The following is a 22,858-nucleotide window of genomic DNA, read 5'->3' on the forward strand; positions in this document are numbered from 1 at the left end:
AGGAAACTTAAGAAAGGAAAGTTTAAGCCATGGTTTAACTGCACTATAGGCTGAGTCCTAGTTTACAATGATGTGCACTTTGTAACTTTATCTTGTATCACCCTGTTTTGATCCCTTAGAAAGGGTTGTTGAAGGGGCTTTTTTGTAAGTATTTTTTTTTTTTGTCATCTGTTTATTGACAGTGTTAAATTGTGTAGGATTTGATTCATTCAAATGTGAATGACTGCTCAAAGTGAGAATGTTAGTGTGAAATAATACTACACGTTGTTTTCAACTAAAAAACATTTGCACAAAGAAAGCCTATCCACTTTTCCATGTTCATAACAGTATTAAAATGATAATCCAAGGGACATTTAGAATAGATAAAAATGTGCGATTAATTTGCGATTAATCGCGAGTTAACTACAACATTCATGACATTCGCGATTAAATACTTTAATTGATTGACAGCACTAATAAAAACATAAAAATTATATATCCATGCTTTCAATATACTGACAAATAGTTTAACATGTCCATGCCTCTTGCAACCCTCAGTGGGTCACAACTGTAATGTTTCCTGCAATCAAGCATTTTAGAAGCTGCTTACCATCTGCGGTTTGAAGCCCTGGAACAAATTATGGAACAGTATGATGGGATTTCAAGTGTGCACTCTGCTTGGAGTGTGGTGCCCCTCATTATTCTTGCTTCCATTAGCGATACAATGTCTCCCCCCATCTTCATATGTAGATAATGGATAACTCTCATATTTAAAGAGGCCTACTCAAAGAGCCACTCAGTGAGAACAATCACATGTCAGAGATGACAGGAAAAAGCAAGCTTCCGACAGCACTATTTAAACTTGTTACAGAAGTTTTATACAAAAATATGCCAATATAGGTCATACACTCTTTAACTGAAGAATGAGGGAAGTTACAAGACCATTTCCAAAAAAGCTGCTGTGTCAAAAAAAAAGAAGAAACAGAATGAGATGATTTGCAAAACATTGAAACACCATATTTAATTGAAACACTGCCGCCCTCTCTGGCCCCGAGCTCAAAACATCTATGCGTCAAAATAAAAGCAGGTAAAACATGAGCTCTCTTTGGTGTGGACATGAAGAGAGGGTAAAATAGAGTATTAAAGGGAGAAGAGGTTAAAATGAGGAGGAGGAGGGATAGAAAGAAGTCTGAATGTCTTGGAGGAGGCCTGAGAGTGTCTGGGTGATATTTGTTGAACATACTGTGTGTTTGCTAACCCTCCCAGTCTCACCTCAAGTTTACAGATTTTCATTCCGGCACCTGTTGTCCTTCCATGCAGGATATCTTCACATTTTTTCTTCCATAATAGAACACCTTCAGTCACATTTGCACGTTCCCTTGTGGTCTCTCCTCCTGTGCAAACCTCCTCACTAAAGACTGGAAGGTTTGGAAGTATGACGCTGACAAAAGCATTGGAACAGCCTGAGTCACACACTGCAGTTTCCATTGTCGGCACTTTCAAAATGAGAACAATCAAACTGTGGACATGCTTTGTTTTTTAATGTACTGTAGCAAGGTATTCAATGTGTGGTTTTATTTCAGAAAAGTGAATATGTTCCAAGTATGAGTACTTCTGATTTAAGAGAAGTCTGTTTACTGGAGTGTATTATGCTATTGCAGTATTTAAATTACTTTCACACAAAGGATGATAACATCATTCTAAAAGAATGAGCTCAAACAAACTGCTTTAGTGCAGAGCCACATCCTGAAAGTCCATAGGTGCTCAGTTTTAATGAACACCAGCATCATTGTCTTAACGAAATACTTTTACACATACTGTCTGTTAATTCCCCTGGATGGAAAAATAGTCCATTAACAGGCTGCTCATTTAAGTTCATATGTACTTTCATCAAACCCAATCGAGCGAACACACATACACCCACATACAGTCATGTATTCATCGTTGTTTCAGGTCATTACATCGACTATGCTGGAGACTTAGCCTAACCATAAGCACTATCCAAGACTTAACCTAAAGCTTCACACCAACATTTCATAATATACGTTATGGGGACCTTCATTTTGTCCCCACAAGCAAGGCGAGCCCCCACAATGTGACTGCGGAGATTTATGTCCTCACAATGTGAGTAATACATGGGCACAAAGACACACACATACACACATGCACATGAGTAAACGCACACACTCACTCACACAGACACACAGTGTTCCATCAAAAGCAGAAAAAGCTGTAACTGATGATTATCACTACACCATCATACCATCTCTGGTTATGGAGGACGCAGTAACACAATATGTACAATCCATTTTCATTTCATACGCGGCGCTGGAGCTCAGTCAGACCTTTTGTTTGCCTGCAGATGTCTGTCGGCCTGCCTGTATGCCTGTCTGTCTGTCTGACGCAACACAAAGACGAGGGGCAATGAGGCCAAAGAGAAAGGCTTTTACAGGACTGCTAATTGAGATTCAAAAGACAAACAGAAACTAAGAAAGTGAAGAAAGTGAAGAAAGAAAAACAGACTGTATGGACAGCTGAGGAAACAGCAGCATGGCAGAGCACAAGCAGCTTCTTGGTTCTTCATTTTCAATCAGCAGCCCGTCTCTAACTCTTTTCCTCTCGTCCCTCTCTTTTGGCAGCTATTAAGCAACATTGGCCAAGAGTGAAAATAATTTGTTTGTTCTTCAAACAGTCTCATTTTTTCTCTCCTTTATTAAGGAGCTGTGAAGGACAATTTTGCTGATGAAGCTACCTTGAACAGCTGACCTCTGAATTGTATATACTTTTACAAAGTCAACTTAACCAGCTGTCTATTAAAATCCCCTTTGATAGAGGTTGGTACAGTATTAACACCATGCCAACACCTTGTGTAGGACAATTCAATGGCATTCAACTAAAGTTGGATGTACTGCTAATAGGACACACAGTCTCTGTGACAAAGGTGGGCTTGTTACAAACACATAAAACATGCTTTATGGCTATGATAAGGTGATAAAGGTAAGTTATACTGAGCCTTCTGTTTGCCATGTAACCACGTGCAGGCACAATTTTAAAGGACAGTTTGCAAATGTCTATTTTCAAAATGCTTGAAAAACTGATCATCAAAATTACATTTTTTGGACAAATCCATTATAAAATCAGCACATAGAACTTAAATATAATATACAGAAGAGAGCCATAGATGCTGACATGCAGAGAAGACTGTTCAGAGATCCAACATAGGCATCAGTAATTCACACACGCACGCACGCACGCACGCACGCACGCACGCACGCACGCACGCACGCACGCACGCACGCACACACACACATACACTTGGGATGGCAGACATCCCAGACACAATTCCAATGCCATGCAGGGCCACACAGGAGTCCAATTACCCAAGGTTCTCTTGTCTCCTGGCTGGCATGCAGTCAACGATCCCTCAGAGTGAACACACACACACACACGTACACACACATATAGGCAAAGCGATGGCATAAAGTATGAGAGTATGCAAGTAAGGCAAGGCAGGAAAGCAGCGTGTCAATTAATGTTTCCCCACTAATATCTATTTACTGTAAAGAGTATTCAAAGTCTAGATACAGGCTGCTTAAATAAGCCACTGTTCATATAATGAACCAGCAGTGTTGCTAATGCATTTCTTGATGCTGCACCACAGTCTGAAAGTAACATGGCGTGGCCCAATGCTCATAAAAATTGTGTTATCTTTCACAAAATGGTGTCTTCCAAATGAATACTTGACAGAATAATGTAATGTAACAGCATATTATGTGAAGTGAGGCACTGAACAGCCCTAACATTCAGGACACAGTTTATTAAATCCTGCAGTCACACACTCTTCAGACATGACATTTCTTCCTCCTCATCTCATGCTATCAACCCTCTGAGCTCCAACTCCTTGCTGCTTCAGTATACGAACAATCAATAGAATCTCAGTCAAATGTTTTATGTATGTGTTTGCAATGTGTGTGTGCATGTGTGTGTGTTTTCCTAGTTATGTTTTCCTGAGCATGGTGCACATAGCTATTCCATTCGATACCAAATGCCTGTATTGATCTCCTGATGAGCAATTTAACAAAATGAGCAATAACACACAATGCTTGTGGAGAGCTAATATCTGACATTTTGCTCATAGGTCTATCACTGTATATCAGTGTGTGTGTGTGTGTGTGTGTGTGTGTGTGTGTGTGTGTGTGTGTGTGTCTTGGTCAAGTGGTACAGAAGATGTTTTATTCTTACTCACTCCTGCTCTTTGGTCTGTACTCGCTGTATGAGTTCATGCACAGGTCTGTTATGCCTCCCTGTCTAGTTCTGTGTGCATTTGTAGGCGTGTGTGTGTGTGTGTGTGTGTGTGTGTGTGTGTGTATCAATAACCAACCAGCTGGCCACATGTCACGGTGAGGTGAAGAGGTTCCATGCATTTGCACTGTATTCTGTGATTTGTGTGTGTGTGTGCGTGTGTGTGTGTGTGTGTGTGTGTGTGTGTGTGTGTGTGTGTGTGTGTGTGTGTGTGTGTGTGGGCGTGTTTGTATGACACAAAAGTTGAAGGGCATTCCAATCAGTGCTGTCAGCTAATGTCGTCCCCACTGTCCCGCCTGACAGAGGGCAGGACGGGGTCGGCAGTGAGACGAGAATGGAAGCAACTGAGACTGTGACAAGCACTGCAAGGAGTGTGTGTGTGTGTGTGTGTGTGTGTGTGTGTGTGTGTGTGTGTGTGTGTGTGTGTGTGTGTGTGTGTGTATTCTTCCCTAAAAAAAACGCATCCCCAACATGACAAAATAGACCATTGTTTAGCTTTGGAATCAAACCCATATTTTCATCCCAAGAAGTTGTTAAAATGTTCAGTGTATTCTGGCACCTTGAGCTTTGTGTTAAATGTGTGTCTATTCACATTCTTCATTTCAACTTCTAGTATCAAAGGAAAAAAATGGCACTGCCTGAATGATCTCCTCTTTGCACATCAGTGTGATGAAAATGTTTTGACATTCAAAGCTAAGTATATCACTTTAAGCACATTTTGGTTTTTACATTTTCCCTTTATCATTCAAGCGATTCAAAGCAAATTGAAGTTTTTCAGAAGCGAAAACAAGTAAATGACGCATTTTCAACTTCAATTCTCTTAATTTTTTGTTTTGATGTCTTACCTGTGCAACCAAGATTTATCTAGACAAACATTATGCATGCAAACTGAAGTAGTCCTCACTCTGCCAGCAAAGAAAACAAGCAAAGAAGACAATATGGTAATCAGCTCTATTTCCATATGTGAGAGTGGTCAAGTCAACGGAGCACATTTAGAGAGCAAATATAGTGTGAAATAGAATGCCTAAAACTTTCATCAGGATTGTTTTGAAGATTTCTCTTTGAGGGAAATGTTTCACTTGGTATGCAAAATGTCTACATGTTTACAAGCCTCAGTGACAATTCAAAGCACGGCCAGGCAAAAATCAAAAAGTCAAAGCGAAAACTCAGTACGGAATGTCATTAAAATGTTGCCTTGCTGTTGCATAAGGTAACATCAAAAAAGTTCCTGCCTTAAAACTTGTAGAGCTGAATTTGGTTAAAAAGTTTATCACCATGACATGATGACAAAATTGTGCAACACCAGCTTGATCCTCTTATGTGTGGACCCTGGAGGCAGCTGTAGGCTCTAGAAAATACTCCCACTTTAGGAAGACAAGACTACTTTACATGTCAAGAAGTTTCCTCAGTGACACGAGTTTGCGTGTGTGTGCTCTCGTGTAGGTGAGTATGTCTGTGTGCATGTGTGGTAGCACAGATAGCTGGAATATTAAAAATAGCTGCCTCAAAAAATAAATACTGTTGCAAGTCAACATGTTCTTAATTCTCTGCTCAATCAAATGATAGCTGGGCGCGTGCGCGCGCACACACACACACACACACACACACACACACACACACACACACACACACACACACACACACACACACACACACACACACACACACACACACACACACAGCGTAATCAAACACTCAAACATCCATGTAATCATCAGTTTCCATATCCGCCTGTGATTGCACTCAGGGGATGGCAATCTGTGTGCATGTTGGCAAAGTTTCTCTTACTTGAAACACACACACACACACACACACGCACGCACACACACGCACACACACACACACACACACACACACACACACACACACACACACACACACACACACACACAAGCACATACCATTCAACAAAATCTTTTACACACAAGCAATCACATGCACCGACACACACGTACATATACGGCAGTTCTAGAAGCAGCTGACAGGCTCCAGTTATCAGCCAAGGCAGGGTGCACTAGATAAGGGAGCCGCAAGGCATCATAAACACCAATACACACACTGAGAGCGAGAGAGAGAGCAGCAGAGGGAGGAATGATTCAGAGATGAAAGAAGGAAGAGGAAAAAATTCAACACTCCTGTCAGAGATAATAAAATTCTCAGATGAAGAGCTCCAGTGCAGAGAGGGAGAATTAGAGACACAGGGGGAGAAAGATAGAGAGAAAGATGAGGGAGTAAGGTGAAAGGAGCGATGACAAGTTAGTCAAGAGGAGGCGGCTAGTCAGAGAGAGAGAGACAGAGAGAGAGAGAACAAAGTAGGAGTGAGAGAGAGGAAAAAGAATAGCAAAGGTAAAGATGAACTAAGAGAGGGCAGGTAATATTAGAAAGATTAAGGTGCTGAAAATAGAAAAAAAAGGTATCAGGAACAGGGATATCAATTTCAGGAAGTATCTGTGTTTGTGTTTGTGTGTGTGTGTGTGTGTGTGTGTGTGTGTGTGTGTGGGTTAGGAAGAGACAGGGAGGCCGCTATGCAAGGACGAGATAGTGTGATGATAGACGGAAAATACACCTCTATAACCTCCAAGGTCTGACTTTGGTATCTGGAAAAATGCAAATTTATGGATAAATGTATTTACAGACACACATACACACACACACACACACACACACGCACGCACGCACGCACGCACGCACGCACGCACGCACGCACGCACGCACGCACGCACGCACGCACGCACGCATTGCTAATAAAGCCAGCTCCTGCTTTGTCTCCCAAGACGTCAGGCTCTCTGCTCTTTTCTCTTTGTCAGCAACTTTTGATCTAATCCCACTAAATCAAGAAGAATAAGAGTCTGCATTACTTGTGACGGAGGAAGTCGAGGGAACAGAAAACGCACACACACCAATGGATACGCACACGAGACCACAAGGCGCATGCTCACATGCATGCATGCATGCACACACACGTGCACGCACGCACGCACACGCGCACGCACAAAAGTACATGTGTAAATAGAGAATTTGGCAGTTCTACATATCATTATGCTCTCACATATGGTGCAGATCAAATAAATCCACTTTGCAACCTGCCACCAGGACTCAGGAAGGAATGAAACAGAAGCAGAGTGCTGCTCTGTGACACTGCAGGCAGATGCCTTTCACTCAAGAGTGGAGCGAACACACACATATGGATGAATGTGTAGGAAAAACTCAAACTCAAACTCAGAAATGATCTCCAGTCAAGTGGATGCAAATGCCATCTCACATCCCACTATACACACACACACACACACACACACACACACACACACACACACACACACACACACACACACACACACACTCAAGTGAACTGATTAGTATTACCAAGCTAACAGGGCGCAGAACCTACTGAACTAATTTTTATCGATGTGTGCTGCAGACCATTGACCCTCTGAAGTTGCACTCAGCTGCCTGAACTGAGTTCTTGCTCACACCTGAAATTAGACTTTCAAAGCCCCACTGGCACTGGAGAGAAGAGTTTTCCAGAGGCTGTCAAATGGCAGAGAGTAAACCCACCTCTCATTCATGCCTCAGTAACGTGCTGAAAAAGTTGTTGTATTTCTTCACTAACAATTATTCCAATGTGATGAGTGTTAATAAGCAAGTTGTTCGCTCACACATAGAGCTGATATGACAGTGGGGCAGCCATGCAAAGCATCAAAAGTCTTAAATCTGATGGGGTGGAAAGAAACAGTGGCACAGAATAAAAGTGACACCGTCGATTTTGTTGCACGTTGAGGATTTTGGAAGCTGTCAGATTAACAGAAAATGCACCAACATAGCATTTGTTTACATTCAAGTGACAAAGCGCTCTAGTTGTTATTGGAATTAAGGCTCTTGTCTATTGGGAGTAACGCAGGAAATATGCGTGCTGTTGTAATAAAGCCAAGAAGTCTGCAGAAGGATGTTTGGTCATTCCCTTAATTTGAATCAAGCACTTTGTGTGCAAATTAGCAAATGATATCAAGCTAACATGCTAAACTAAAATGGTGGCCATGGTTAACATGCGTATGTCTACTTTAATGTCAGCATGTTAGCGTTGTCATTGTGTACATGTTAGCATGCTAACATTAGCAATTTGTTCACAGCTCTGCTGTGCCTAAGCACAGCAAGAGCAGCTAGCGTTGCTGTAGACCTGTAGAAAAACCACAATCTTTCCCATATCCGAACAAACTTGTTTTTGAACCTAAACCGAGCTAACCTTGACTGTAGCCGTGATCAGAAAACAGTGTGATTTTTGCAACAGTGATTTAAGCCAGTTTTGGAAGGCACTGCCCGTCAATGTTGTCCTATTGATAGGAGTCTCAAATCTGAATTCGCTTTCAGGGCAATTAAAAACCTTGTATTCAGTTGGCGAATTGGGAGGGCTCGCTGGAAATTTTCCAAATAAATTATTTTTCAGGATGAAACGACAGCACAACAGAAGTAGGAAAAGAGGAAGTGTATTGCTGCGACACATCTGTGGTCCACAGAGAGAGGGCTGTGAAATGGGAGAGCTGCACTGTATGTTCAAACTCACCATATGACTCAGCTCAGGTCTCAGGCAGGGTTAATCCACCGTATTATTGATTTTAAATCAACAAAAGATACTGAGAAATAAAAACTAAAGTGTTGGAATGTGGTTTCTGTAGGACATAGACGTTAGGGACTCTGCTCACATCTCTCTATCAGACAAATGGAGCAGAAACACAATGTCGGTTTGTCGGTGATGGAGTTGTAAAGAAGCCGTTAGAGCAGTGGCTGTCTACACTGATACGGCAGGCATCCACAAAAAGAACCGCCAGTGCGTTTTATAACTGCCTTCAGCTGCTTAAGTTCAGTTATTACCCAGAATTTGCTGCACAAACCAGAGGGAGAGTGAGAGGAAAAGGCTAAAGTGAGACAAAGTGGGGAATCAAACAAAAAAAGTAAAGGTGCGAGAAAAGACAGCAATCTATTTAGATTTAGTGAAATCAACACCTTTCTGCGCTGAGCCTAATTTCAAGGTTGGCTGCCCTAAAATGGTCCAATTTTCTCCTTGGAGAAAGCACAGAAACATCAGGTGTACTGACAGCAGTTTGAGCCCATCGCTTTTTAAGCCATTAGGAAGAGGAGACACTGACAGCATTATTAAGCAAAATGTTTTGGGTTTTTGTGTTAACTCTTAACAGCCCTGAGGACACCTCGTGAGGTAGAGTATGTAGGTACCAAACCTAATTATGCTTGACTTTGCTCACATCAGCTGCACTCCTTTTTCAGTGAAAGTGGAGATAACAAGGGCTCTGATATAACTAGCAAGCACTGTCGTTGCTAAAGGAAAATGTGGATAATAAGAGGTTTCTGACTCCATTTCTAACAGTGCTCTGCACAGGCATGATAAATTGCTCTCTGTGGTTTTGAGTGCTATTTTAACTTACTATAGGTCTAAAAGATAAAATCAAATATTCTCATGAGTAGATAAAGAATAGAGAGTTGATGCTTAGAAAGATTTAGTGATAAATAAAAGAACTTGTGGGCAAAACAAGGGTAAGAAACCAGAATTTGAGAACAGCACACTGTGTGTGATCTTCTACCGACTGTTCAGTTTTACGACGCACATAATTGACGCAACTATTAATATTTTCCTTGAATTCATGGCTGCATACTTTCCCAATATCAAAATTGATGACTTTGTGCTTGCTCTGCAGGTGCTGCACACTAATTTGTCACTAACGGTCACGCACTATTGCACTGAGCACCAATTAAGAACCATTATGAGGTTCACGATCTTCCAAGGAAGGGCTCATTATTTCTCTTGGCCCAAGAAGGAATTTAGTGCCTCACCCTACAGTAACTATGATGCTGTGTCACATCTTTCACTAACTCCACCTTTTTTGCCATCTAACTGAGCTACATAATAACTGTGCCGACATAAAATACTTGTTTGATCAGATTGACTGGATGCTATCAAAGTAAGCAGTTATTGTGGCACATCCTGTAGTTGTATTACGTTCATGTTTTAATTATACATTTCATGTACATGCGTTGAACAGCATTTTTAAAATGAGTAAACACATACCAGTTTGAGTGCACAAAAAAAAAAAAAAAAATATATATATATATATTTTTTTTTGTTTCAAATGATTTTCCTTCATATACTGATGTAGTGCAGACCTTTCGTTATGCTCACAAATTGCAGGGGTTTGTTTTTAATGTGGTGCTGTGGTTTGCTGTTTTATTTACCTGAGTAAAAGAACCACAAAACAAACAAAAAACACCTTTGCTGAGTATATTTAAAGCTAACAAACATGCCCTTTAGTTACATCAAACAAACACTGAACAAACTTCTACTGAATGTGTACTTCTTTTTGCAGTCTCCCTCGAGACTCCCTGGAGTGATGAGTTGAACACTCTTGTACCCCCGTTACACCTTATATTAGAATAGGATCTGTATCTAGATACGTTTTCTGGATAATAAACGATCTGGTATTTTTAATGGATTCTCATCATCTTCACTGAGATCAGATCTCTGTCCTCCAGAGTTAAACCTGCACGTGAGTAATTTTAGATGTTAGATTGAACTTGAAACATTTTTGAAGCATTCTTAATTATTTGTCCCTTGTTGTAGATTTGGTAGATGTGAAAGGATCAAGTTATTCCTTTCTGATTTTTTTGTATTTAAAGTTTTCTGTCAGTTTGCCCCAGAGTGTTAGTTTGTTAGCTACTCTCTGACTTGATAACTCGTGCTTTGTTAAGAGCAGATCTGATGCACAGATGCACACAGCCATTTCTTACAGTATATTATTCATTTACCTCCTGTATTGCTTTCATTTTTCATGTAGTGCAGTTGCATCTTTTGGATATCAGTAATCAGAGGCGTGTCACTTTCAGCCTCCTTGCTTGGTCTTTCTGATCACCGCACATTTACACCTTCCATTAACGTGTTTTCCTTATTCCAATAACGTGTCCGAGTATAGATTGCATTTTAATACCAGGTGTAAATGGGATTGAAGAGTCAGCACACAGCTCTGTCCATCGATTTTCTACACATCACTTCTCAGATGGTTTGGTGTCATTATTATCTGTTTGGTAATGTTTGCATGTGTTTTTTCCAGCCAAGAAAACAAAAGCCCAGCGCACTGAGGGGGAGAGCTGTAACAGGTCAGTCACACAGACTTTTTTGGAAAAGGTAGGTGTATTACTACATGAGACAATCCACAACACACTTCCTCCAGCTTCACCATTCTGTCATTCTCCTTATTTCCTTTCCTGTCTGCCTTAGGCAACTTCTCATGAGAAATAAAGCTTGGTGAGGGAAAGGAGGCTGATGAATGGCTGATAGCATTGGTTTAACTGGAGCTTGGCTCAATGTGTCCCAGGCCTTGTAGTCTATTCACAGTAGAACTCACCTCCCTTGCTTCTGTTTCACGGTAAGATGAGATTGAAAAGCGTCTAGGTCAGGAATGATGAAACATGTACGCTACCATGCAACACACACACACACACACCCTCTCTCTCACACATGCCGTTGCTGTACCTGTCTGTCTAGCTTTATTTTTTTTTTTTCTTCACTTTATTCAGCCAGAGCCAAATGTTTTGGCCCTGCAGCCGGTGGAGGCTGACATCCTTTAGCCTTTCGTCATGAAGTCAGACAACTGAATCCGCCTTTACTGCCTTTACTTTCCACTCCACCCCTCTGTCAATCTCTATCTTTATTGTACTCACTGGACAAAATGCCTTAATGGACCAACATGTCTTACAGAGAAACTTGTTTCTCCCCCAGGACAATTGATGTCTTCGTGGCAGACATGTTGACAGTTACAGCTGGAAAAAGACAGGTGTGCTTAATAACTGCTACGACTGCCATCGTACTGATGGCATTATTTTTGGGATCATCAGGCTAAATTTATTTATTATGTTTGTCTTTTATCTGCATAAAATACAGATATGATTTAACATGCTGTCATTTACATCTTGCAACACATATGGGTGCACGTCAGGCAGATTCTGTATGCTTGTCTGTCTTGAAATTGCAAGAACCAAGAATCCTTTCCCAGGTGACAGGAGGAGTGACAGCTAATTCCAGTGCAACTTCAGCTGCCATTGTCACAGGGGACAGACCTCACAGAGGCTAGTTTCCACTTTCCACCGATTGCTTACTGATGTAGTGAAACACGGGAATAGTAAAGACTGCATACATTGGATGCATTTACATCTTTTTAGCATCTGGCTTAAATGTGAGCAGCTTCAATCAAATGCTTCTGGGATTGGTATCCGATCTGTCCAAGACACATGGAGTGGCTGCGTGTAGACAGACACTGTCGACACGCTGGTTTACCGACTTGACTGACTGGGATCATTAAAATTGACTTGAGCATTGTTAATATTATTAGTTACACCTGAAATGAAAAATACACTCCCCACGCTCTCTCTGTTGTCCCTATATATACTGTTAATGTATCTCTTCTTATATGCTCATCACAGAAAACCACACATGATCGTTAGTAACTAGGCAGCTAGCAGAGTCATAGGAGGAGGTGTGTGCTTGGATTTCAGCTGGCAAAATGTTTTCCAGACACACTCAAACAATTCTAACAAGGATTGTGCTAAATCAGCTAAAGCAGCAGCTTGTCCCATTTGCATTTCCAAATCCCAGTTGTGTCATGCAGACCGGTTAGAGGTAATGTCATGCAGAGAAGTGAGCCGAAGCAACACCAGTAACGAAAGATGAAATCACCCGTGGGCCGCAACTGTTTTTTCCGTCAGTTCTTCAAATCTGAGACAAGGGATAACCGAAGTCATTACTAAGTGTGTGCTGCTGCTGTGGTGTGTGTGTGTGGTGTGTGTGTGTGTGTGTGTGTGTGTGTGTGTGTGTGTGTGTGTGTGTGTGTGTGTGTGTGTGTGTGTGTGTGTGTGTGTGTGTGTCAGGAAGGGGTTACAAGTAAGGGTAAGGGTGATGAAATGCTGTACAAATCTGGGAAGCTGCTAACAAGCACATTGATTCGAGCTCAGAGGGGAACAACTGAAGGGAGAAAGAGAAAGACACAGAGACAAAGAGAGAGCAGGACTGATGGAGACAGAGAGACAAGAAAGGTGAGGAGGCAGAGGGCGAGAGAGGAGGAGAGGAGTCAGGAGAAGAGGAAGGCAACAGAGGAGGAAGTATTCAGATACTGTTATATATTATGTCATTAGATTATTACTCATGTATTAATGTAAGAGCAAGATTTTACTTTTGTAGTTGGTTGAGGTGGAGCTAATTTTGAAGTGTTTTTTTATGGGACTAGAACTAATAATGAACAAATTGTAATAACAATCAATTTTTCAGGAACGACGACTTCAACGATCAAAATACTTTTCTGTTAATTTTATGTCAATCGACTAATTGATTAATTGGCTAATGGCTATACTTAGTTACATTTCTCCACTGGAGGAGAGGAGGGGAGTTTGCTTGTGGTTTGTTCCTGCTAACACAGACACTTCAGGCAGACAAAATGATGCAGACTGAGCATACTTCTCATTTGCACGCTCTAGTTTATAGCAAAGAAACAAGCTGATGCTCTATCTCACATACCCAGCACCACACACACACACACACACACACACACACACACACACACACACACAAATGATTAATGTTAATGTGCTAGCTTTTCTCTTCAAGAGGGAGCTCCCTTTTTGGGAGTTTCACACACCTCAGCAGGTTCTCTTGAATAAAGAGATCAGACACACACTCCCTTCATGACTTAAAGTTTGGATATTTTTAATGGGAGACACTTCTCCCCCATACTTACAGCCAAGTGTATAATAATGTTTCGAGTCAGCTGCCTAACAAGTTGTTTCCCCCTAAAACTGTGATGTTTTACACTTGTACAACAAAGTTAGAAGCAAGAGAAAAGTATTTATGTTGTGAAAAAAATGAGACAAAACAGCGACGTAAGGAAAGTCAGACCAGCCTAATTGCCAAGGAGAAGGAAGGAAAGCAAGATCAGGGTTTTAAAGAGGATGCGTGTACAGGTGTGTACTGTACGTGTGTGTGTCTGTGTGTGTGTATTTTAATCTGCTTCGGGGTAGGTAAAATAAGGCAGCTCGTAGCCAGCCTATGGGAGAGCAGGAGGAGAACTGAGGTCACTGACTCCAGTCCCCCTACAGGCTTCACTTTAATGATGGTGGAACATGAGGGAGTCAAGTTGATGGGAGGTGATGAAGGGAGAAGGAACACGGAGAGAAAGAAAGAAATAGAGAGAAGGATGGTTTATGAGGCAAAGAGTCAAAGTGAGTGAGACTTTGATTTTACAGAAAAACAGCAAAAGGAGGAAAAGGTAGTAAAACAGCTACTCCCATAAACACCCACATACTCACATCCACTTGCTTATTCTGAGTGTTTTCCTAGTTGAAGGTGTGCAGAGAGCAGCCCACACCTCTATCTATAATGTCTTTGACCTTGGACTTTCAGGCTTTCAGCCACACACACTCATTTAACAAGGTCAGGACACATTTAGTGTTCTGATGATGAGAAATGGAGGAAAGCGAGAGACGCAATCGGAACCAAAAGCTGCTGGAGACACGGTAACAAACAGAAGAGAGAAGGACGAAAGTGTCCACAAAGAGAGCTGAGATGCAGTGACGGCCAAGACAGAGCGCACACAAGACAGAGTGAAATACAGAGAAAAACAAGTGTGCAACTGAGAGATTCTGAAGACCAATCCAATTTTACAAGGCATTACATAACCTCAGTGAGCTCTTTTTGCATTAATCTCTTGGGTTATGCAAGCCATTTCTGGGCCAAAGCACTAGATTTATAGCAATGAGCTTATGATGCAAACTAGCTTTAGTTCTTTTACAGCATTGCTGAGAAACTACACGCACACACAGATTCACAAGCACATATGGAGCTTTTCTCTCCCTATGAAATGATACGTCTCACACACATCGCAATAACAGGTCACTTTTCTCATAAAGGTTATAGCAATATATTACTTGTCACACAAAGCAAAATAATGCATTACTAATAAGAGTTCAGAACTATTAGTACAGTCTCTATATTATGTAACACGTTACCACCTTCTATTAAGCGCTCAGCAGCTCCCAGTGGTCAGTCATTGGCCGATGGTCAGCACAGGCCGAAAGAACTCTGTTGTTTAAGAAATGTAACCGGGGTCAAGAAGTGTAACAGCCACCCCACTAATAGTTAAAACCATAAACCACAGCAAACATGACAATTACCAACATAAACCACCATGTTCTGCGACAGACAAATTACACACACTATTGTACAAACACTACTGTTAGTAAGTAACATTTGTTTGTAGTATTACTACTACAACCAGTTATATAACTGTAATATATAACGGTTATCGTACTTTTGCAGTTATTTTGCGAAAGCAATGCAAAAGTAATGTCATCAGTAACACATTACTCCAGTACTATTGTCATATAACTTCTTACTGTCAAACAAAAGTAACTAGTGAAATGTGACATATTACATTTGAACAGATCTACTGGCTCAAGGCTCAAAGGTAATACTCATTCTTGCCCTGTTTTACAGCGAGACACCAGAGGCTCTTTAGACCTTTGATATTGACGAACTGTCCAAAAGATGTATGATATAAGATGCAAACTTATATCATACATCAAACTTCCCTTACCAGCAGATTCGGCCTGTCTGAAGACTGATATTTCTGTGGTGGTGCGAGCATGTATGAAGCTGAAGAAAAAAAATGCCAACAAAAAACCCACACATTGTGCTAGATAAATCAGATGCCCGTTCACCTGCTGACCCTGACTGTGACAAAGAGCGTAGAGTAACCAGGGGATTTAACTCTGGGAAGAACAGACACTGACTGAGATTCCTCTTGTTAATAGATGACTGGCAAGACGGGGAGGAGAGGCATGAAATACCACTGTGGAAGCAGAACCAGCGGACGATGTAGAGGGACACATAAAAAACTTAAAAAAAGGTTTTATGGCACTGATGTAACTTAAAGTGCAAAAGATTTGTGAACAGATGGTCGTTAGAGCAACTGTTAACTGTTACTGAGGGTGGTGTAAAAAATGATCTTGGCCACTACAGAGAAGTGAACCATTGTCTTATTTCTTGGTGACCCAGAAATGTCCGACACATCAACTTTTGTGGTGAAATTAATGATTAGAAACATCAGCATTAACCCATAACAGTAACAATGACTCATTGCAATGCTACTAGTGGAACTTGCAGCAGCATTACTGTAACATAATCATAATAGCTGCGTTAACTAATAACAGCAACCAGTGGTGCTACGACTGAGCACAGGCTTGGGTTTAAAGTTAGGGTTAATTTTTGCTCCAGTGTCACACCAAAGCAGCAAATCAGCTGAGCCAGAGGGGGACTGACCAGAGATGAAGTTTTGTGGACCAAAGGGGCACATGAGTGCTGCAAGTGCACATCTAGTGCCCACAGAAGGGGCCACTTGCAGCAAATATATTAGCTCTCAAATGCCCTTGTAGTGTTGACATCAGGGTCAAAAAAGAAACATTGAATTGCCTGATAAAGGCGGACGTACCCTGCTTGCAAAAGCATGAAGCGCCCTTCCTCAGCCCTCAAATGTAGATTTTATGCAGCTTTTCTCTCTAATCACCGCAGCAGCATGTTCATTTCAGGTGTAAATGAGCTCATAAAGCTTGAGGCGAAATAATAGAAAGGAAAGGGCAAGTTCAACTGATCATATGCATGAGCAGTGAAAACTATGGCTTTGTCATTTTATTGTGACTGTTATGCAAAGTGCACCAATCCTTGTGGTCTTTGCTTATGTGCTGCTATCATGCGCTTTTTCTGAAATGTGGATACTTGTGAAAGCAGAGCTGAAACACAAAATACAGCTCTGCCACTATTCTAACCTGTGAGTCCTTTTCCAGTGATACTCATAGTACTGTAGGGTATTTCTTATTTTTGTACACGTACACACTGTAAATACTGCATGATAGGAGTAGGCAGGAAATACAGGAAACAAAAACTTTACCTTAAAAAAATCATATAGAGTTTGAGTCTTGGGAAACAGTTCTATGTTCTCAAAACTAAAAACCTCTTCAGACGTGTGGGTTGGAGGGTTAGACTGAATATGCATCCCTGCTGCAGGCCTTGTATCTGTCCACGGACAAACTATCCAATTATCAGCACATCTCAGCCTCTGGTTTCCCTCCACCCTTCCTCCTCTACTGTACTGGAGGTGTTGATTGACTGTTACTCTGTGTCTCTCCATCTCCAACCGCAAAAAGGCCCAGAGTCTGATCTCCATGGCAACTGAGACATAACCTGCAGTTGGGATGAGATGGTGAAACTTGACACCTCAAGTTAGCAGAGGAGAGGCAGAGAGACCACGTGAGACGGCAGGAGTGAGTCACAGAGCGCATGGGTGGGGTTTAAATTGGTGATCAGGACACGATGCACTTGGAAAATAAAATTATAATGTCCAAAGTGGATTTGCCAATATTGTTGGCTCACATAGATTAATGCTTGTTTGCTATTATCCCCTGAAAAACTATTCAGTTCACTGTTACAGTTACTTTCTCAAAGGTGTGGGAGAAGGCGGTTTCTGAAGCTATTCAACCATCCGGCAGTACTCAGGCACCTTAATTCAGTCCAGTTTCTAATTTGCCTTTTTTGTCTCCTTTGTCAACTGTCCCATCTATTGCCGTAATGCCTTTTGGTTACTCTGGGTAGCCATTACACAAAAGGCCAACATACACATTTGCTCTCTTGATCTTTTATCTTTGAGCATTACTGGACTTTCTATTCACCTCTTTAGAGCAGTGAAAGGATCAGGCACAAAGGTGCTGACCACCCACCTTCACAGTTCTCAGTGATCTGGACCCTGGAGTCTGTAATGTAGAGCAGGCGGAGCCCTGTCTCTTCTCCCTCTCCCTCTCATACATCTCAGGTGTCTTGCCAATCTAATTGGCACCAAATTCAGCTTCATTTCCATCAAGCGACTCAGTTAGCCCACATTGTGAGGAGTGCAGGCTCAGCAGAAACGAGGAGATGCAAAAAAAAAAAAAAAACTGTATTGAATTAAGTCGGGTTTGTGTGCTGCTGTGTGTGAGCAAGTAAGTGGAGTAAAATTTTGTCTCAGTGCAGAAATGAGGGACAGTCAAATATCTGAAAACAAAGGGGTGGCATTCATCACTGAGCCTTCAAAAAAGAAAAAAAAAATGCAATGCAAAAAACCATTATTTGCACATTTGAATAACAACAGTCCTCGCCAGGACTCCACAGATGTCAACTCAGCACTTTGCTGCCAAATCCCCTTTCTTCCCTCCCCTACAGGCTTTTCCATACACATTTTCTCATGTGTCCATCCACCCACACAGTGACAGCTGATTGATTCCCTCCTATCATTAGGAACTGCAGGCCGCGAGACAACACAATCAAAAAAAAAAGAAAAAAAAAGTGATCTGACCATGCATCTCTGGTCCAGCCATCTGATCGTAGTGCTGAACTACAAATCAGGGTATTTGTTGTAAACAGTATACAGCAAGACCATACATCCCCTCAGTGACCAATTACTGCTACTCTCCACTTCCTCCTCAACCAATTACAACTCTCAGATGTGGCTATGGGAACAATGTATCACAGACTATGCATGCACACACGCACACACACACATTATTGTGGAGTTGTGGAGGTGGATGGACCCAGGGCACTTGTTCAGGTTTGTTCCGACTTGTTCAATGTTGCCCAAAGAAGGCGAAGAAAACTTTCAGTTGTCAAGGCATGACAATTGTCACCTGTCTGTCTGATTCTCCATTACATCTCGGTCAGCCTGCCTGTCCAGATTGTCAGACTGTTTATCTGCATTGTTATCTGTTTGTCTGGTTACATCTTTGTGTTCCTGCCTGTCTGTCTGGTCTGTTCATCTGCAGTATCTACCTCTTTGTCTGTTGTTCAAAATGCGTCACCTGCTGTCTTTAGAAGGACTCGCATTGGACACATGGACAAATGGAGTGCAGTCTGTGTGTGAAAATGGACAATATTGTAAACAAGTGAGAGAAAGTAGGTCAGAAAAGAAATCACAGTTGTAACTAGCTGTAACTACCATAGCTGTAATAGACAAAAATAGCAAGTATGAATTATGCTGAACTATGTCAGACCCACACAGGTCACAGGACAGACATACCACTAATAGCTAAAAACAGTGTATCATCCTTTAAGCAGCACCTGTTTGCCCAGAGTTAATTTTATCATTGATGGTTTAACTGAAAGGACACATTATTATACCATCATCTATAACATGTTAGGGAGCTTTTCTACATGTTTGAAGAGCCAGAGATCCATAAAGACATTGTTGGATTTGTGTTGAGACAAAGGAAAGGAAAATACAGTATTTTTATTTTTTGTTTGTTCAACATCAACTTTCAATTTTTTTTGTCTTACTGAAGGCAGGGACCAAGGGAAATGAAAGTTGTGCGAACAAAAAAAAAGTGACACATTGACAAAAAAGATTGGACACACTGCATAACCCTTCTCTGCTCCACTTTCCTGCTGCAAACCATGTGGAAAGACTGACATCAGGGGGCAAAGCTGATGTGCTATTCCTCACATCAGTGTTTTCAATGGAACTCAGTCAGGATTCAAATGCAGTTTGAAGAAAGATTAGACCTCCTATCCAAAGCTAAAAGCTATTTTTCCAGAGCCATTTCATGTGGGCAAGGTGAGTTATTCTTCATGCTGGTATGTTAGATTATACCGCACAGTTATCCTGCATTGTGAGGAGGACCAATTTTCAAATGGGGGTCCCGAAACTCTACAGTGACACGCACACAGTAAAAACAATCTCGCCATCCATTTCAAGTCTGACAACTGAACTCAGCCTTGTGGATGTCCCTGCCATCTCTGAACTCATTTTTTAAGTAGAAAATGCCTCTAGATTTTCCCACTCTCCCCTGCTCCCTGCAGAGGTGTTATATGTCTACAAAATGACTGCCAAAGGCTGGGGGTCAATACAATACTTCTTCTATGATTTGTGGGAGTTGTCGCAGGCAGTGCACAGTGTAAAAGAGTACAGCGGGGTCTCTGCAGACATCATTATATTGATCTATACTCTATACATGTGTCATCGCAGTGATCAACGATGGCAGTAAGACAAAGACTATTGGCCCAATCAAGGCTGAACAAAGACGTCCCCCATCTGCACTATGATTCAGTTGTCTCCTCACACTCATACCTATTCATAATTCTACTGTTCAACATTAGCCATCCATCATCGGGGAGCTTGACAACCTGTGTGATTTATTCAGTCTCAGCCATGAAGTAGATATTGCACAGTCTGGACAGAACAAGCCTGAGGGATCTCTCCCAACAGGGTAGATTTACATCCATCCACCCGTGTGTGTGTGTGTGTGTGTTTGTGTGTGTGTGTGTGTGTGTGAGTGAGTGAGTGTGTGTGTGTGTCTTGGCTCAACAGCTGTATCCGTCAGCAGAAACATGTAAGCGTGCTGATGCAGGGGATAAAAAGGCACACACCAACACAGTCACGCTGACAGGAAGCTGTGGAGTGCGTCGATGTGAGATCAATACAATGACAAATAAATCAACAGGACCTTAGGGCCCTCATACCTGATCTTTAGGTTAAGTGGGAAATGGGTGTAATTAGAGCAGGATGCTCTCTTACACATTTTGAATCCAATATGCAGGAGAACAAGAGCACATTAGCATAACAGGAAGACTGCTAAAGGTCATTGGTTTGTTGTCACAGCTGTCATCAGGGGTCATTTTGTATCCCTCCTAATAAAGATGTTAAATACGACTGTGACAGGATGTCATCGGATAAAGTATTTTTACACAGTAAACAAACCATTCAGATGTTAAAAAGGCCGAGATTGTTTCCTTACAGCTGTGACCCTGCCAATCAATAACCTTTCTCTTTTCAAAGCAAACATGTTTCCTTGTCTGGATAATTCCTACATCAATGTAATGATGTAAAGTCAGTCAACTGGTAAATGTCACCTACTGGCTACTCTTGATACCAGTTTGTTCTGGTTATCAGCAGTGGCACTAACTGCCTGACCTCTTAACAATGCCGGAATCTGCCTCTTTCACAATCAAACTATGTTCATCTGCACATTGTTTCATCTACGCACTGGTTCATTGAAGGGGAGATATCATGAGAATGATGACAGCTGAGCCGATTTGATGTGTAAGAAATATGGTCAACATGTGCATCATCCCCTGTTCAAAACCAAGTGCCAGTAACAAGCCAAAGAACACTTCAGCATTCGGCAGCATACAGTGACTCACCCCTGCAGCTCCTTGACAGACATGGAGATCTTGAGGTTATGTCCCAAAACATGGAGGGCGGTGAGGATGTCAGCCCACTGGACCATCTCTCCCAGAGGACCCCCCTTCAGCACTTTGGGGCTGAAAACATCTCCAGACTCCTCTGTCAGGAAGCCCACATGGACCAGGATCTGAAGGAGGACAGAGACGCATTGTGGCACAGAGTTAAAAGAAAAGTCTGCGCTGAAGCTCCGCCACGAGGCTCAACCTGAGAAGTATATCAACTGCAAGAATTACCACGGTCCTCAATATTCAGCCACTTGTAGAGACTTTACATTCCATAAATGACTACTTTTTTATCTGTATCAGTCTCTAACTATCATGATGAGCTGTAATAAACTCTGGAATTATCCCTTAAAGTGGTTAAGTTCAAAGGTAAGGTTCAAAAAAGCATGAATAAGTTTCTAAATAACTTGTTTTTGATTTAATAAATCATTTACTAACATGAACTAAATATCTCGCAATACAATTTACTCATTGTGAATGATGTTATGCTGCTAATCAGGCCTTACTCTGTTACTCTATTTCACAATTTCAACAACTCAACAATAACTCTATGAAAAAGTTATTTTTCCTGTTGGATAATAAGCCCGAAAACATCCAGTCCATCTATTAACACAACACATTTTACAGACAACACTTCTCGCTGGTGATGCACACATAATGGATAATGTGTATATTATAAAGCACATTTTACTTAATCTGATTTACATTACATTACTAATATGTGTGTGTGTACTGTACAAAGTTAAGCTCCTTGAAAGTTAAGCTTTCGCAGTGCAAACTGTTTTAATGAGTTTGAGGATTAGAATCATTAGAATTTCAGACTCTTCCAAAAGAAAATTATGGAAACTGAAAAGTAATTCTTTGAAATCCCTGATGAATTATCCCCTCATGCTCCAATGGAATAGCATGCACAAGCAGAAATCCATCATTATGGACTTTACGGTCCAACTCATTTCACATGCACAGTATGCCTATTCAGATAACTGCTGCACCTAATTCCTCAGCGCCTGATGGCAAAATCCCCCTTTGTTTTAAAACATCATATAACACGTGAAGGCATTTTCACAGTTTATGTTGCACTACTGTACAACTTTGCACTTTCAGGATACAGTCCTGTCATGCATGTCCACCTAGCCACTGCACAATCAGTGCAACCCACTAAGAAATGAGCAACATGTTGCCTTTCACAGCGGATTAGACGCACCCATGTCCAAACGATGCTCCGCTGAGTAATCCTGATTAACTAACGCAGCATGAACACCTCCA

General features: G+C 41.5%; 1 protein-coding gene across 1 annotated transcript in view; it reads right to left on the minus strand.

Annotated features, from left to right (window-relative positions):
- LOC139346467 (alpha-1,6-mannosylglycoprotein 6-beta-N-acetylglucosaminyltransferase B-like) overlaps positions 1–22,858 on the minus strand; it is a 106,592-nt gene that overhangs the window by 22,272 nt on the left and 61,462 nt on the right. Inside the window, exon 8 of the mRNA XM_070985498.1 lies at positions 21,548–21,717. Within this exon, the coding sequence (XP_070841599.1) occupies positions 21,548–21,717 (170 nt within the window). The remainder of the gene's footprint in view (positions 1–21,547; positions 21,718–22,858) is intronic.

This window comes from Chaetodon trifascialis, chromosome 2 (assembly GCF_039877785.1).
Source record: "Chaetodon trifascialis isolate fChaTrf1 chromosome 2, fChaTrf1.hap1, whole genome shotgun sequence".
Classification (NCBI taxonomy): domain Eukaryota; kingdom Metazoa; phylum Chordata; class Actinopteri; order Chaetodontiformes; family Chaetodontidae; genus Chaetodon; species Chaetodon trifascialis.